The 18,374-nt window shown below is 47.9% G+C and overlaps 1 protein-coding gene across 1 annotated transcript in view; it reads right to left on the minus strand.

Moving 5' to 3' along the window:
- The window catches only part of COL6A3 (collagen type VI alpha 3), a 74,957-nt gene extending 60,287 nt beyond the window's left edge, over positions 1-14,670 (minus strand). Inside the window, 2 exon segments of the mRNA XM_015561807.1 lie at positions 2,366-2,483; positions 14,512-14,670. Of these exon segments, the coding sequence (XP_015417293.1) occupies positions 2,366-2,453 (88 nt within the window). The 5' untranslated portion in view covers positions 2,454-2,483; positions 14,512-14,670.
- Positions 14,671-18,374: the final 3,704 nt, after the last annotated feature.

Genomic DNA, 18,374 nt, shown 5'->3' on the forward strand with positions numbered 1-18,374 from the left:
GTCCCTCTGTTCCCGTTACAAGTGGCCACACTGATGCTTTCTTTTGTGGGATGTGGTTTTTTGAGTTAAAGTGTAATTGTTTGATGTGGGTGAGTGCTTTGTCTCAGAAGGCGACTAAGAGACTATTCAAACCTTTGTTTTTAAACCTGCGAATGCTCATCTCCCTGATCCACCCACATGGTTTAGCCATAGTGGTGCTTTAAGGCCAGCAGGAGCCAAAGCTTATCTCAAGGAACAGCAAGGCGGGCAGCAGCGTGGCGGCGTTGCCATTACCTGTGATGTCTTTAAGGGTCTCTGTGCCTCCAGCCCTTTCTAGAGCCACGGATGAACGCACACAGGACACTAAGTTTCCTACTATGTCATGAAGGGAGGTGAAATTCTCTAGGTTGAAAACATGCATATTGAACGGTTCGCTTGCTATTTCTTTTAAGGCTCCTTCATCTGCATCCTCAACTCCAATTGCAAACACGTTAACGTCAGCAGACTTAAGTCCCGCTGGGGGCAGAGCGAGGCGGTGGTCCGAGTGTCCAACGGTTAACACTACGATAACCTGAGGGACTCCATCCCTGGCCCGGCTTCCAGCAGCCTCAGTGAGGTGGTTCTGTGTTACGTATTCTAATCCTGTTCCGGTCTGATTGCTTCCCTCAATATAAGACAGGTTGGAAATATGAGAGAGAACCTCTTGTTTGGAATGATACGTATTTAACAGGAACTCGGTATGTGGGTTGCCGTTGAACTTGACCAGAGCAAAACGGAAATCATTTTCTCCCACAGCTAAAGATTTTATAACATCATATAGAAACTCTCGAACAAGTTGGAAATGTTCCTTTCCAATGCTCCAAGAGGAATCCACTAGAAATATTATATCGGCAGCGGCACCATTTCTGACATCTTTAAAAAAAGACATTGGTTTAGATTTTTCTCCTGTTCAAGCAGATACTTCCTATCAGTGCAAAGCCTTCCTAAGCTACGTCAGTTTGCGCTATGCTCTCACTGAACAATCCACACCTCACCGGCAATGCAGACAGGCAGGCTGACTTACCTGAGGAGTGGGGACCTGGACCTCGGACGCAAAGGCTACGGTGCACAGTCATTGGCCTGAGTTCCCTGCACAATCACTGATTGCACACTGCTCTGGGGCAGGTCCAGGATGGGGAAAAAATCCCTCAAGGGTGTCTTTTATCTCAAGCATGATTTTTGTGGCAATTTGAACCCCAACACCCACTTGGCCAGATTGGAAGGATAGCCTATCACAAATGAGCAACCATCGTTTTATGAATTCAGTCTTCACTTGTGGGATCTGAAGTGGAGCCCTGATGAAAAGGAACGATGAAAACGACTGCATCTTACAGTAACTGGCCTCCAATGCTTTGGGTAATTCCAAGAAAAATACACGTAGTGAATAAGTCTTCCTTCAGTGAAGATAACTTGTGTTACTGGAGAGAAAGGCAACGCCTCATGTTTCTCAGATGGTTTAGCGTGAAGAAAGGGACCTTAACATATTCATTAGGGCCAGGAAAGCCTTCATGGGTGTTGGAGATAATATCTCTCTCTCAAAGATAAATCCAGTGGGCCCTCATCAGTGGGAGCTGGAGCTGAGGGTGTGGGGACTGCCCTTCCGCAGCCGTGGCAGGGCTGGCTGATCACAGCTGGCTCCTGGTCGCTACTTACCTCGGGCTGATCTGATGCCCAACCAATGGTCCCCTTCCACTGAGGTGGTGCCCACTGCCCTCCATCTAACCACTAGCGGGCCAGGCTCTCTCAGCAAAGGAGAGGAGACCCAGTCATCCTCCGAGCTCACAATGCATGAAGCATTTCTCCGTTTTCTCAAACTCTGCAAGCAAATTCTTAATTGGGTTCATTAGGGTGGATTTTTTTAAAAATAGTTTGGGGAAACTGGTTTTTAAAAGTTTAGGTGATTGTAAATGACAGATGTTTCTGAGTCCAGAACTGCAGAGGGAGGGTACTACTCTCTGTGTTTTGTTTCCAAGGAAAACGATGTTTACTCTCAATGGTTGTCTTCTGGTTATAAGCACTCAGAGACCAACAGGTGCCAGAAACATGGAAAAGCTGTTCCGATGGTACAGTATTTGCACTATAAACTTTCTGCTCATGCTCTGTGTAAGAACCAACCACTGTTGAACCAACTTCAATATATCAAACCCAAGTTCTAGTAAAAGCAAGCCGTCTCTCACTGGGTAGAGTGTCTGAGGTCTGTAAACTAGATGAACATTCTGCAGTGATCAACCTAGCTGGCTCCCAGAGGAATCTCTAAGCTCTACAGCAAGCGCCTGAGGGCTAAGGTCTGAAATCAGAGAAACCTGCTCCTTTTATAATGGCTTTAAGAGACAGTTCTGGATCTTACCTGCTTGTTGCTGCGCTCGAGTTAATGAGAAGCCTGAGAGAAAAAGGCAAAAGATGGCCACCAAGGGCAAATGTCGGTGTTTCCTCATTTTGAGTTTGTCTAAGCACCACGTGTGAACCTGAAAGAGAAAATAGGGCAGACGAGAATGAGCAGCGTTTGACTCTCAGATTACTACCCAGTGAATTAAGAACTTGTTGCTCTTAAGAAAAATAGTTTTGACTGAATATGTGAATGAGACTCTTTGAATCTAGTGGTTGCATTACTTTGGTCATAGCTAAAAACTGTGCTACTTAAACTTTTTTCCTCTCAAACAGAGGCAGGCAGCAACAACGTGTCAGAGTAGGAGAGTCAGGGGTAAGGTGCCCACAGGCTCAGAAGTGGCGGTTTGGGGACACCCAGCTTAACTTTGTGTTTCACATTTAGAGCAAACACCACTCCACCCCCTATTCCACTCCCCACCCACCCCCGCCAACACACACACACACACACACACACACACACACACACACACATACACACACAGAGCTTCAGTTAATGGAGGGAACAGATTTCACCCAGATCATGGTGTATGCAAACACAACCACAGCAGCTGGGACCACTTTGAGTCTTCCCCTTATTCTCTATTAATATTTATACAAAATCTTAGCTATGGGCATCTCTCCCTGTCCAGGTCTCTATTGGACCCATGTCAGCAGTTTATGGGTGTCTATCCCCTTGGAGTCCACTAACTACAAGTGAGGATCCATGTCCCTTGATGGAGAAGCTCACCATTTCCCTGGACCGAGTGGAAGGATGGAATGTGTAGCTGACCAGGATTTCTTCAAAGAGGCTCTGTGAGAGGCCAGAACCAATTCCATCATCATCATGAACTTTCAGGGGCTAGTTCATATTATTGGCTATTCTTTCTGAGCATTAGGAAGTACTTTGGGGTATTGAAAAATGTATAGAGTAGACTACAGTTAGGTGGGAAAAGCCCATTTGGTTGAAGAAACTTAAATACATTTAATCTAGAGAGATTGGATTACCACCATAATTGATCTTTCATTGTTAAGGCTTGAAGATTAAAAAGAAGGTCTTATGAATGAAAAGCATTCAGCTTCAATGTGAATGAAAAACCAAAAACATCTCTCTCAGTTTTCAAGTATATGTCAGATTTTTAAATGTGATTCTTTTTCCATTTCCTAATCCTAACAGTCCAAATCCTTCTAAATTGCTTTTATATCCCCCTGCCTTAGGAATGGTTTGACTCTTCCTGGGAGAGCTAAGGGGAAACAAGAGCAAATGAGACATGCAGAGCAGCTTCTGAAATGTCATCGCTATTGACAAAGGGAGGACACTGATGAGACTCCACAAGCCTGGGAGAAGTGAGGACAGAATACATCCCAAATTTTGAATGACCTAGAAGAAGTGGGTAAATGTCTAGAAACACACAACCTACCAAGACTGAATCACAAAGAAACAGAAAATCTGAATAGACTTAAAATGAGTTAAGAGATTATTTCAGTAATCAAAAATCTCTCAACGAAGAAAAGTCTAGGACCAAATGGCTTCACTGGAGAATTTCCCAAACATTTAAAGAAGAATTCATAATGATCCTTCTCAAACACTTCCAAAAAATGAAGAGCAGGAAACACTGTCAAACTCATCCTATGAGGCCAACATTACTCCAACACCAACATCAATCAAAGATATTACAAGAAAAGGAAGCTATAGACCAACATCCCTGATGAGTAGAGATGCAAAAATTCTCAACAGAGCACTAGCAAACTGAATTCAACAACACATTAAAAGGGTGATATATGACCAAGAATTCCTGGAAAGCAAAGAGGGTTCAATACATGAAAATTAATCAATGTAATACACAACATTAACAGAATGAAAGACAAAAAATACAGAAATATCACATTATAAATTCAATACCCTTTCATGAAAAAAAAACAAACACTTAAACTAGGAATGGAAGGAAATTACCCTAACATAATAAAGGTCCTATATGAAAAGCCTACTGCTAATATAATACTCAATAGTGGAAAAAATATGAAAGCTTTCCTTCTAAGATCAGGAATAAAGCAAGTATGCCCTCCCTCACCACATCTATTAACATAGTATTTGAATTCCTAACCAGAGCAATTAGGCAAGAAATACAAACAGCATGCAAAATAGAAAAGATGAAGTTGAATTGTCTCTATTTGAAGATGACATGATCTCATAGGTAGAAAACTAAAGATTACACACAAAAAGTAATAGTTATTAGAACTAATCAACAAATTTAGCAAAGTTGCAGCACACAAAATCAACACACAAAAGTTGGTTGCATTTTTATACACTAACAGTGAAGAATCTGAAAAAGAAATTAAGGTGCAAAAATCTCATTTGCAATAGCATTAAAAGAAAGAAAACACTTGGGAATAAACTTAACCAAGAAGGTAATAAACTTGTACATTGAAAACCACTAAACATTGCTTTAAAAAAGAAAACACAAATAAGTGGAAAGATATCCTGTGTGCATGTATTGGGAGGCAATATTGGTTAAATGACTATACTATTTAAACCAACATACAGATTCTATGTAATCCCTATCAGGATCCCAATGGCATTTTTTGTAGAAATAAAAAAATGCTAAAATCCATACACAATTTCAAAAAAAACAACAACAGAGAACCATAGCAATTTTGAAAAAAAGAAAAGAAAAATAAAGTTGGAGGCCTCACATTTCCTGATTTCAAAATATACTTAAAAACTACAGTAATCAACACAAGATGGTACTGGAATAAAGACAGGCAATAGTCTCAATGGAATAAAATAGAGATCCCAGAAATAAATTCTCACATATACAGTCAAACGATCGTTTATAAGGGTGCCAACGCTACACATGGGCAAAGGATAGTCTCTTCAAGAAATGGTACTTGAAAAACTGTATAGCCACTTGCAAAAGAATGTAGTGAGACCCTTACCTCACACCATTTACAAAAACTAACTCAAAATGAATCAAAAATCTAAATCCAAGACCTGAAAATATCAAACTCCTAGAAGAAAATCTTCAAAACCTTAAATTTGGCAATGATTTTTTAGTTATGACACCAAAGGTCCAGGCAACAAAAGCAAGGACAGACAAACGGGACTCAGATCAAACTTTAAAACTTCTGTGCAGAAAAGGAAACAATCAACAGAGTGAAACCCACTGCCTTGCTGGTTAGTACAGTCCCCTGTGTCCATGGAGGGTGACCCACACTGTATTGTTCACTCTCCAGAAATCCCTCAAAAAAAGGAAAGCAAATGCGGTCTCCAATTTGTGTGTGTGTTCCAGTAATTGAGGACATATGCTTCAGACTAAGGTAAAAGGACATTGTACATGTGCTTTTCTTGATTCTTTGTGTTGAACTTAAATGTTGGGATTTTTATTCGCAATAAGCATCCTACTGGGAAATGATTTTATGGGGAAATTGTCCACATGGTTTAAATTTTACTGGATCCTTTTGGAAATATAGTCTGTCCTTTGCAAAACAACCTATAATATTATAATTGGTCAACAACATTTTAACATGGAACCCACAGATTTCAAAGGATCTGACAGCTCCCCACAAATGTATGCAAAACTGTATGTGTGACAGAGGGTTTCCTGGGGATAAAGTCTAGGTTACATGTGACTCTCCCACTCAAGTTCAAACACCACTGTGTCAATGAAAGTTTCCGTGCTCATCTTCCAGGGGTTTCCAGCTCAATTGCTTTAAATATCCGATCCAGACACAAGATGCAGGATTCTAAGTAGGATTCCAAAGTAATTCTGTAGTCTGCACTAGAGCTCAGTAAAATCAAAGTCATCCTAGGATGAAAGCTGGACTGTCTTTCTGAGACATTACGTACTTCAACTATCTTCTAAGGAAAATGAGAATTTTAAATTGGTTGAAAATTATATGTAAAGATTTTTATTTCTGAGATGTTAATCTGTAAGACAGCAATCCCCGAAATTAATTGCTTCCTATTGGGACACAGAGTAATGGAATAAATATACAGTGCACAGGATCTGTCTTTTCCAAAATCTATACAGATATTGAAGAGAGGGGAGGGGAGAGGGAGAAGAGAGGAGGGAAGAGGACAAGGAAATAGAGGGGAGGGAAGTGGTGGGGAGGGGAGGGAGGGGGGATGGAGGGGAGGGGAGAGACAGGAAGAGAGGGGAGAGAGGGGAGAGAGGGGAGAAGCTCTTCCAACTCTGAAAATGAAGGTCAGGAGAGAAGTTTGTGAGCTAATGAGTTATCCAGGCTCCACTGATGACTAATAAACTCACCTGATTTGGTGGAGCTGAATTCCCAGGTGGGAAAAACGCCTTCGGCTCCACACACTTTCCTGCCATCCACTTAGGAGCAGCCTGTGGCTCAGGCTTCCTAGCCCCGATGATGAATATTTGTTAATGCTTCTGTTTGCAGTTAAATCTACTCTATTGTTCACCGTGTCATGGACTCCCAATTTTTTTAAACTGAAGTTCCTCCCAACAAATCTTAGAGAATTTTTTTTTTCATTTAGATGATTGAAAGATGTCCACATCATTGCCCCAAATCACCTGGCTTTCCCATTTTAATAAGGGGAATGAGGCAGTCCCCGCCCCCTGTTATCCTCCTCCAACCCTCCTCTCGCCACACTAGGAAATAGAGACCAGTGAGCCCCAGGACTATTTACTGGTCTCGCAGTGGGACTTCATGCCAACAACCCAATGGCTGCTTACACCTCCCCCTTTCATAGCTGGGGAACTAAAATCAGGTAAGACAAAGTGACTCCCCCACGGCCAGGTAGAGCAAACAGGACCAGCATCCTCACCAGAATGAGAACAGAAGCCTGTGTGTCCCGAGCCCCCCAGGAGCCCAGGAAGCCCTAAGAGGCTGTGCCCAACTTGGCCCAGATCGAGGGAACTCCCCACGTCCCTTGGGGAAAATAGACTTCTTTGGTGGTGACAGTCCACGGAGTCTGTGTCAACAGAACCCGTTTGTTCACTGTTGTCCTTTCAAATACAGAACAAGCCGGCTGCTCGAGACCCTTGGGTTGGGTGGGGCGATGTGCCGCTTTGTGTCAGAGGCTCTGTCCTAAGGCAACAAATTTAATCATAGAACTTCAATGCAGTTTCATTCTTTCTGGCTCACATTAGTAATTCCTCTTTTTTTAATCTGTCTCGTTCTCAAAGGCATCTTTTTGCTTGTAGTAGCTGTCCACTCACAACTTTAAAAGATGCCTCGTATCACAAAGGTGGTTTTGCACGGCGGTTGGACTTGACTTTGTGGTCAGTCATAGTCCAGAGACTTTCCCAGGCTATTTTGCAATTCCGTGGGTTTAGTTTTCATGAAGTTTACTCAAAAGCTTCTCCATTTTCCACGTCTGGAAATCTTTTTTAAGAAAGACACACATATGCACACAAGGAAACAATTTTGAAACCAAGGCTTAAACACATCCAGAGCTCCCATGTGAAGTCATTTATTCGGTCTCCTCCAAGCACTGCCTTTGAAACTAGGCTGGACCTCCTATCAAGTGCTAGGGCTTCGGTTAACTCCTAGCTGTCCGGCTGAAATGGGAGCTGCAGACATAGTCGGAGATCGTGGCGAGAGAGGGGCCATCTGCCGGAAATGAACAATCGCGTCTCAGTAAACCCGAGGGTCCCGAGCTGGCAGCCCCTCCTCCTCTCTCCTTTTCTCACTCTGCTTCCCTGTCCGCCTGAATCCTGCAAAAGAAGTCCCCATTCCTAGCCCCAGAGAGGAAGCTAACAGGGGTTTATTGGGTCCATCTGTTAGGAGGAGGGTGGACATGATATATTACTGACATTTGGAAGAGCTTTGGAGGATCCTCAAAAGCAAATGATTGGGAACAGCCCCAAGGAATCCCCTTCAAAGAAATCCATCAGAACCTGCACTTCCATCCTATGAAAATTCCCTGGATAAGAACTACCAGTGACAAGTTCATATCTGTAAACTGGGATCTACGTGACCCAGGCTCTGACTGTGTTTCCTGGGACAGCAACGTCTTAAGGCTTCCAATCCCTGTGTGTTGACCCAGCCTCACTGCCCCTTCTTGGGGTCCTCATTAGACACTGAGTGGCTGACTCAGGCCTCCATCTCTTCCTGGCAAAACCAAGTCAAACAGTTCTGATCATCAGCTCATGCACTGGAAGAAAGTGGCACAGAACATGCAGGTTGGGATGTCCCCTCAGAAGCAGCCTCCTCCTGAAGGAGGCCACGTGAGGGTGTGCTGAGCACACGGGGGGGTTCGCTTCCTTCCCCAGAAAGGCAACTTAGAGACCCTCCAGGGGAACTGCCCACAGAGTTGGAAATTCCTTTGAAGACATAATCCCAGGGTCTGAGGCAATGACCAACAAGCAGAAAGCTCCATCTCCACAGTAGTTGGAAAAGCCTGGTGCCCAATGCAGGTGTCAAAACATTTACCCTCTGAAACAGAAGGCCCCGGACAAGGCTTCCCCCACTTACACTGCTAATTACGAACATTGGGCGGAAACTGGCTCAGATTAACGGTAAGGTGGAGGATGCCGTAGGAAATGGTGCAAAAACGGCACAAACACCGGTGGCATCCCAGCCCCATGACACAGGCCTCTGGTGGCCCCCGGTTAGGGCTCGATGCGTGTCCCCCTCGCTTTCCCGGCCACGGCCTTCAGGGCTGCAGGCATCTCCGAACCACAGTGCCCCTTTGTAGAATCATTCAAGGTGGCTAAAATGTTCTCACATTCTAAGGAAAATTAAATATTTTGGTTTGTTTTCTGGTCTGATTCATGATCAAGTCTAAAAGAGAAACTTACTTAAAGTAGAGGCTTTAAAAAATTAAGTGGAAACATCTGATAAGATATCAACTCTGGACTGAGTGTACTGGCTGGAAAAACACCCCTTCGTTGCTCTCTCCCCCAGTAAAGGTCAGTGACCCTCTCCCAGCCTCGCGTAGGTGGAGTGTGAAACAAGGTGAACTGCCCAATGCTCACGTCCTTCCATCTGCCCCCCTCGGCTCTGCCCAGTGATGGGCTTCCTGCCGCCCCCACCAGCAACAGAGACACCATCCCCCCTCCACCTCAGGACCATCAAGGGCTCAGCTGAGCTGGCTCCAGCCTCAAGGCCGGCACTGGGCTGCTGGATCGACTGATGGAGATTCCAGAGGAGACAAACCAGTTTCCTGGAATGGCTCCCCCAGAGGCCTGAGTCATCTCCAGCTGCCGTGCAGTTTTTAATTTTGAAATGAAACCAGTCCTTCCTTCCAGTAGCCAGTTTTCATGCTCTTGATCCTTGAGAACTGGATGTATAGCACACACGAGGAGGGGGACCGCAGAAGCATTTCCCGGTGCACTCTTCCCTGGCCCCTCCTCACTCAGAATGTCTCTCTGCATTTCCCGAGTCTTAGCTTCCAGGAGAACAGCAGGATTGCATTATGCTAGAGGCAGCCAGACCCCTTCAAAAGACTAACAATTTGCCTTTGGGAGAGGGTTTGGCAGAACTTTGCGTATTTGTCTTATTATTCTTCTCTCCTTTTTCCTTTCCAGATTTTTTAACAACAATTACCTCTTTGCTAAGTAAACTTAAAATATGCTACTCCACAGAAAGCAGGGCCTTTCTTCACAGGATGCTCAAGACTATAGCCCTGGGAACTGGGCTCCCTCGCTAGTCCTGGCCCAGCTGCCTGTCCGTGGAACACACCGACGGTGGGAGCACCCAGAAACGGTGACTGGCTCTGCTACCGGATCTGTGACCTCAGGCCACGAAGTCGCCATTTCTTCATCTGAAGTGTCAAGGGTATGAGGAAAGCATCCACCAAGTTGGCAATTTTCTGATTTTTTTAAATATGTTTTATTGAATTTAGAGAAAGAGGAAGGGAGAGGAAGAAAGAAAGACAACGATGGAAGAGAGAAACATGATGTGCTGCCTCCTGCACGCCCCTACTAGGGATTGAGCCTGAAACCCAGGCATGTGCCCTGACGGGGAATCTAACCAGGGACCTCTCAGTGCATGGGATGAAGCTCAACCCACTGAGCCACACCAGGCAGGGCTAATTTCCTGATGTTTTAAATAACCAAATGGAAGTCAAACTTACCAACCAGAGAGAAGGGCCTATGTCTTAGTCATTTTTGTCCCCTCCCTGGACCCCAAAACTCCCCTATGGAAGGCAATAGGGCTTACTAAACATCAATGAATATGAGCACACAGAAGCCAAATAGAGGGTTAGATTTCTCCTCTCTGAGCCAAATTCTGTAACTCAGGACCCACACAGTGGATGTCTTAGGCTAACAACCAACCCTAAGTCTGAGCATAAGTAATCTATTTTTTATTAACAAACATTTTAAATGGGACATTCATAATTACAGTTTGTGTGCATTGTTCAAACAAGTTGCCTATCAGGGGAGACTAGCAAAGTGCAGGTGATGGGAAATTTGAGTTACAGGATCAGTTCATCTTAACATCCCATCCAGTTCTAACTTTCAAAAATCCTACCCAGATACAGTGAGGCATGAATATGCAAACTTGCTTTGGCTCTGAAACACCTTACTGTTAATTCAAACTTTTCTTAGTAGGTTTGGGAAAACGTTCCCTTAAAAGTTCTTCTTTGGTGAATGCTCTTGTAATGGAATCATCTTAGAGTGAAGAATACCCCCATTTCAAGGCATAATTTCACCTCATACCTGAGTTAGAAAAAAAGAAAATCTATTTACTTCTACTTCAGATACTGCAGTCACATCTTTTAATTATGTATTGAAACCATCTCTCCGTGGTTCCATAAGTAACCCCCACCCCACCCCCCAGCCCTGTTGAGATATCTACCAACTCTCCCTGCAGAGCCAGAAACCCCACCCTAAGGACTCCATCACCACTGGGAGGTTTTTCTGGAGCTCCGAGGGTTATACCGCCCTCTAGAGGAAAGAAAGACAAACTGCACTTTCAAGAACAGTTCTAACTCAAAATTTCATCTCCTTCCCAAAATAGACCTGTGAGACCAGAAGGTGTTAAAAGTCGTGTTTTCGAGAATTAACATAAGTAATTTCCGAGGGGAAGCGCTCTTTGTAAATCAGGATGGCGTGTGTGCTCCCTGAGTGTGTTTAGGGGACAAGCAGCATCTTTCCTGTGAAGGCAAGGATTATCTCTGGAATTTTTACATCGGAAAGAGAGAAACCATATCTAGAAACATCTCATTCAAAGCTGTCTGAATTAGCAGGAATTTTTCAAGCTGCCTTGCTTTAAAATTTGAAGCACTTAGGGTTTTCATTAGCTTAGCTAGAGCTACTAATAAAAATGTTTTAAATGTCAGGTCATGCCTCAAATCGCCCACTATCTCTGTAGGCAGGGATGTGTTTTACTGCCCACTCTCCACAGCGAAGGCACCACGAGAAGTCTGCTCCCACAGGTCAGATGGGAAAGCTGCCTGGGACACAATCCCCTTTGGGCGGCTGGGGACATCCTAGTCAACGCCTGATTCTCCTCCAAGAGAGAGCAAATCCTCAGGTTCCTCCAAAGAGAACAGTGACAGAAACCAGTTTTCAAATAAAACTTTTGGCTGAAGTCATTAACATGCCTACAAGACAGTCTCACGCTACAGACGTGACGTGCCAGTGAATTTTAAATCCTAAATGTGGAATTTCACATAAAAGTGGGGGTGGCGTACACTGCTGTTAAGGGCCACACTTTATCCCATTGTCTGAACGCTGAGGGAGAAGACATAAAGCCCCGATGGCAAAAAATATCCCAACTTTCACAGGGGAAGGAGGCCTGATCTAAAGCTGGCTTCAGGCAGTGGCGACTGTGGCCTCCTAACCCAAAACTCAGGTCAAAGGGGGAGCCTCATATGAGCCACAAATTGATCATGGATTGGTTAGAGGGGTTTCCTGCTACTATATCATCAGTGATGTGTTAGGTCCTACGCTACGAGGTCACAGAAGTCACTATGGTGGGAGAAAGAGGTACAGTGAATCCTGAACACTTTAGAAATAAAGGGAGGTGCAGAAAACAGACAGTTCCTCCCCAGAAAGATATGTTTCTTCTATCAAAAATGTCCTTAAGACCCAAGTTTGAACATTCACCATGTCTCTGGTCACCTGAGAGCTGCAGGCATGGTGGGGTGGGGTGGGCCGGGAGAGCCGGGGCCCAGGACTAATATTCCAGAGGCTTCTCCAGCCACCTCCCAAGAAGGTGGGGTGGCCACACCCTCCAGGTCCCGACTGGAAAAGGGCAGAATAGCCACACTCCTCCACCCTGCTATGGCATCCTTTCCCAAGTCCTCCCTCTACCCCACGTCCTCCCAATGGTTTTCTCACCGCCATGAGCAGGCAATGAGACCAGTAAACCCATAATGAAAAACCCTCCTCTTAACAAAGAGCACATCCAGACCACGTGACCATTCTTAGATCTTGAATTTCCACAAAAGCCCCTCAGCTCCCCAGCCCTATGCCTTCACCCTCAGCAACAAGCCTACACAAGAAGGAAGCAAAATAGAGGTCCCATCTTTCTGGGCCCCCACCCCCCAGAGCTGGCCTGAATGAGGGAAGCCATTCAGGTGATCTGATCACAGAGCCGGTGTCCATCCCTGCGGCCAGCTCACTTGCCCAGCACTTGGTTCTCCATTCATTGGAAGAGCCATGGGAAGCTTCAACTTCTTTCCCTTTAGTTTTAACAGAAAAGGAGAGGAGGACATTATCTCCTGGGGGAACGAAGCAGATAACACATTTCCAATCTCGACGTAAGTTAGCTCGGGTCCCCCATGGTAGGCCGTCTGCTTTTCTGAAACGTTCAAGATTTTACTGCCTTCTCAGCTACCTACTGGCTCTGTGGCCTCAGCAAGGGATTCAGCATCTCGGAGCGCCACACTTTTCATCTTCGAAACCAGGGGACCACGCCCCAGAGGTTCCCACCAATAACCTCTCCCATTCTCTGTGGCCCAGCAGAGAACCCAGAGGTTTCAATGACGTCTAACAGCCACTGGGTCTCAGTCTAATGCTGGTGAGAAACACAAAATGCCTGATTTTAAAGCCATCTCTGTTCAAGGTTTCACAATGGGTGGGCCCTGGGAGGTTGGGAGATCCCAGGCCGAGAATACCTATCCACATGCGCTCTGAGCACCCTTGCAGCCCTAAGATCCCACAGCTCTCGTGGCTCTGCCTGGCGTGGGGCAACACCCCTGCACTCAGAACAGTTTCTTCTTGGTGTTCAGAGCAGCCTCTAAGTCTGCTCCTTGGGTGGCTGGGAAGTGCTGATTTTATTTTTTTTTTCGCATTCCCCAATACTCCATGAGGCCCTTCCCAGGTCCCCACCCCCACCTCACTCCACACTGATTTCCTAACACAGTGAGCCCTTGAAACAGGTCCCCAAAGCAGGCTGGCAACTGTCAGGAAACACTTTCCATCCTGGGAGAGAGGACCGAGCCCCACCCTCCGGCCAGGGAACAGGCCTGGGCCTCCAGCTTGGCACCCGCCCCCCATCTGGGCACCACAGGCCGGCCCGTGGCCCCAGGAGCCCTGCCTTATCCACTGGGCATGCCGCCCGAACACCCAATGCCTTCTCCCCGCCTGACCCTGCAGATCCTTTGAGCAACCGCAGAGGACAAAGGCTTCACCAGAGGCTCCTGAAAAGATGAAGCCCCGGTGATAAGGGCTGACTCTTGACTTGGCCCTGATCCTGGACTCCAACGTCTCCAGAGTCCCCCCCAGAGGACACAGCTGTGCTCCACCAGCCCAGCCCCTGTGAGGACCGGGCAGAACCCCGCCTGAGGCACCTGGGAGGGCTCAGAGAGGCCTCCCCAAGGAGCAGCCCAGCAGGTAGCTCCCACGTTCTCCCACAGAAGACACTCCAGCTAACAAACAGATTCCCACCAAGTTCAGGAGACGACCACGACCAATAAACGCCTGTGAGCCCAGACACACGGCTGCTGGAGTGCACAGGCTGAGCAGAGGCCCCAGGGCCCCGCAGCCCAGCCCAGGAACCCCCACTGGCAGCCCACGCCTCCACTGAGTTAGAGAAACCCAGTGGCCACAAACCCAGAAAGAAAAATCAGCTAAATCCTCCAGAAACGTGCAGCTTATGAAGAAATCGTGACTCTAAGGAGAGACCCTGAGACCACCTGGACATGGTCAGGAGAGATCCCTTCTTCCCACAGACTCGCGGCCACAGAGGGGAGGTGGCACTTACCCTGAGAACCCTGGAGAGGTGATGTCCCTGGGCTTCTGTGCTCAGCTCTGTTGGGTCTGGCGCATGTTCTGCCCACTCCCGGAGGCTCCCTTCCTTTCTGCAGGAGGAGCACTCCCCGCGGTCCCTGCAGAAGGCTGGAGCACAGAGGACTGAGCGCCTTTGGTGGAAGATCGAGCTGCAACTGGCCCGGGTCCAGGGGTACAGTCAGGGCTTCCTCCAGCTCCTCCCCTCCTCCTCCCTTCCCCACCCCTCACTCCCCCTCCCCACCGCAGGCCTGCCCCACACTGTAAATGAAAACCAGACTCCCTCTGTTGCTCCTGGCCCACTGCGGGCTGATGTCACCCTCTGAATACCGTCTTCACCCTACAGCGTTCAGCTGGGCTCCTGCGAACCCTGACTCTTGAAAGAGAAATTCACCACTTCGACTGGTCACCTTTTGGGCCCCGCCCCCAGTGGCAAAGAGAATGAATTTTAGAATTTTTTTCTTGGGTATCCATGGTTTTCCTGCAATGTTTTCCAACACCATCGGAAAGGAAAACAGGAAATACAGTCGCCCCCTCCACCCTCACCAGGCCCGCCCGCTTCTTCTTGAAGTTTCTGAATTGAGACTTCTCCTAATAACCTCCCCTTTCAAAGGGTACGACCAGCAATGAGAATCACCCGGTTTTCCGATTTTCTGCTAACCAGAGCTCTGTCTGCCAGTGAAAAGGCAAGAAAAGGAGGCTGCATCTTTCTTTACAGCTCAGTACATAATGGTCCTGATCGTGAGGGTCAGGACCCCATGCTCCTCTTGTTCAGAGTTTCAAGAAGGTTCTTGAGAAAGAACTTGCATTTCCACGGGGCTTTGCCCAGTTCACAACACTTTGATATACAGCCTTTCTTTTACCTCAAACATCAGCACCCCAGGCCCCTTGCAATGGGTGGATACGTGCCATTGTTTGCTTGGTGAGACTATGGTCCCATTTCACAGATGAGCAAAAGCCTGGGTTAAGTAGCAGAGCTCAGAATTGAATTCTGGCCTCGGACAGTCCAAACTTTCTCACTGCTCTCCTGTCACGTGACACCTGTGACAAGTCAGTTAGCGTGAAGGATTAAGAGACACCTGAAGGCTTTGAGATCCTTCCAAAGCCAAGTTTGAGGAGTAAGGATATTGGGAACTTCTTTTCACGGATTATCTCCTCAAGTCCAGGGAGTAAGGGAGACAGTACCAGAGAGACCACGCCCACTCCCCCCTGCAGCCCCAGGGCACCCTACGGTTCAGCTCAGAGAATGTTGGGCTAAGGGGCCGGGATGGACAGCTGGATTGTGGTGACTCCCTGCTAGTCATCTGTAGATGAAAAGAAAATGAGCAGAGAGTCTGAGTAGGAACCACACTGCCTGTGTGATGTGAGGAAAGACAACATTTAAAATAACTGAGAGCCCACCCGAGCCAGTGTGGCTCAGTGGACAGAGCATTGGCCTGCAGATCCAAGGGTCCTGGGTTCTGTTCTGGTGAAGAGCATGTACCTCGGTTGCAGGCTCCTCCCTGGCTCAGGCCCTGGTCAGGACACGTGCAGGAGACAACCAATCGATGTGTTTCTCTCACATCGATATTTCTCTCTGTCTTTCTCTCTCTCTTCCACTCTCTCTAAAAACCAATGGAAAAATATCCCCGGGTGAGGATTTAAAAATTAAAATAAAATAAAATAACTGAGAGCCTTGGCCGGATACTACGCTGAATGAAATAAGTCATACAGAGAGCCCTGGCTGTGTCCTGTGCACCAAGAGGTTGCTGGTTCGATTCCCAATCAGGGCACATGCCCAGGTTGTGGGCTTGATCGGGTAGGGGGCATGCAGGAGGCAGCCGATCGATGTTTCTCTTTCTGTCTCCCTCTCCCTTCCTCTCTCTCTAAAAATCAATTAAAATATTGTTTTTAATAGTGGAGAATATACCTCCCTTGGTATTAGGAGAACAAGATTTAAAGAAGCCGGACTCTAACATTTAACTGTAACTAGTTGTTGATGACGTAGGCCCTCTCCAGCACTGCCCCTGGCGCCAGGAACCTCGGAGGCTGGTGGCAGTGGGTGGCAAGCCTCCAGCATCCTCCCTGGTGCTCACTGAAGAGAGCATTTTGGTTGCTATGGTTTTTCCTCTTGTTACTGAGATTTGGGATCCTCACTGGACTGTCCCTTCCTCTCTGCCATCTGGTCCCAGGGGAAGCCATCTCAAATGTCAGCGCAGGGTCTACTTGGCCACCTGGGGGCCCTGTCAGCCACCGATCTCTCCCTCAGTCCCCCTCTCGGTGTTGGGTTGAACAGGTCCTGATGCCCCTCTCATTTCCTTCTGCATCATTGGCAAGTTCCACTCCCGTCTCCCAAGCTCCCCGGTGCAGGCCCGGGAAGAGGGGTTGGGGGGTCCCTTAGACACACTGCTGGGACATGGGGAAAGTAGACAGAGGTGCTGGCGATTTTTCTGCTACTCTGGCTGGTCTTTTTGCTGCTGGCAAACTCAATGAGAACCCCTCCCAGACCCGCTCCGGGCTGGGAGCACCCACTCTAGCAGCCACTGTGGGTGTCGGCAGCTAAGGGCTCACAACGGCACCCTTTGGGGAAAATTCCTGTTGGCCCTGGGAGCTGCCTCTCCTGGGGACGTTGTGATGAGTGTGGAAGGCGGAATTCTAAGGGAGGCTCCAGCTTTCCCAGTGCTGAGGGGCGTGGAGAGGGGCAGCTGGGCTCAGAACCCAGAGCCCCTTCCCTGGCTCCCGGGAGCTGAAGGGAAGCTGTGAACGGAGGAGCAGCAGCCAGACTCCACACTCCAGCTGAGGACACCACCCCTATCCTGGATCCCGCCCCCCACCCCCCTGGATTGCAGCCCTGCATACAGGCCCTGGCACAGGCTCTCCAGTGCAGGCCCTGGGGAGGCGGGGAGGGCTGGCCTGGAGAGCGCCCACCCCAGAGCCCACAGCCAAGGCCTGCGTCTGCCGTCTGCCGTCTGCCGTCATGGTCATAGACGTCTTGTTGTGAGGCTGGAGGATCATCTTACTGGAGGGGGTTTGTGAGATTCCAAAGTCAGCTTAAAGTGACACGCTCCAAGTAGGCAGCCCTGCTATTTCAAGAGATGGAGTGTGAGCACAACCAAGGAGGAGCCGAGCTTCCCACTGACCCCGCAGCTGCAGGGCAGCTGGGACTCCTCCATCCATCCCTGGGCCCGTTCTCAGCCTCCTAAAGTGGCACAGGGCACAGTGGAAACCAGGCCCTCGTGCCTTCTTGCCACTAGTGAACCACAGGTCTTGGGCAAATCTGCTTCCTGGGCTCAGTTTCCTCATCGGCAGAACCCGTGGTAGCCGTCACGACAATGTTAGAACCGGTCCAGCACTGACCCCCGGGGGTCAGGCTGTATCAGTTATATGTGCCTCTGGCTAACCTCCAGCCCCAGGCTGCACGCTCTGAATGTCCACCCAGCCAGACCCCAGGGCTGAGGATGGGAGCTGTGGTGGGCTCGCTGCCCTGCCCTGCGCCTACACGGCGTCCATGCATTCTGCTGCGCTCCTTCCACTGGGCTCTCTACTGCTCAAATAATGCTGCTGCAGCAATTTTCTGAGAGTCTGCAGCTCAGTGACATTTCCCCTCCAATCATCAAAGCACAGCCAGCTATGAAGGGAAATACAGTGCCCGTGGGGGACATCTGCTATGGCATTTGTCTAGACGGCACTTCCCTTGGTTTGGGAAAAGCCCTTCCCCTAATTTCATCATGTGCTTCAAAAAGGAGCTGCCAGCTTCCTGCAGAGCCTCCGGCACCACCCCCACTGCCGGATCCGGGGTAGGCACGGGACACGGGACACGGGACAGGCGTGATGCAGCCGACCCCCGCCCCAACGTCTCCA

The sequence above is a fragment of the Myotis davidii genome, unplaced genomic scaffold (assembly GCF_000327345.1).
Source record: "Myotis davidii unplaced genomic scaffold, ASM32734v1 scaffold370, whole genome shotgun sequence".
Taxonomy (NCBI): Eukaryota; Metazoa; Chordata; class Mammalia; order Chiroptera; family Vespertilionidae; genus Myotis; species Myotis davidii.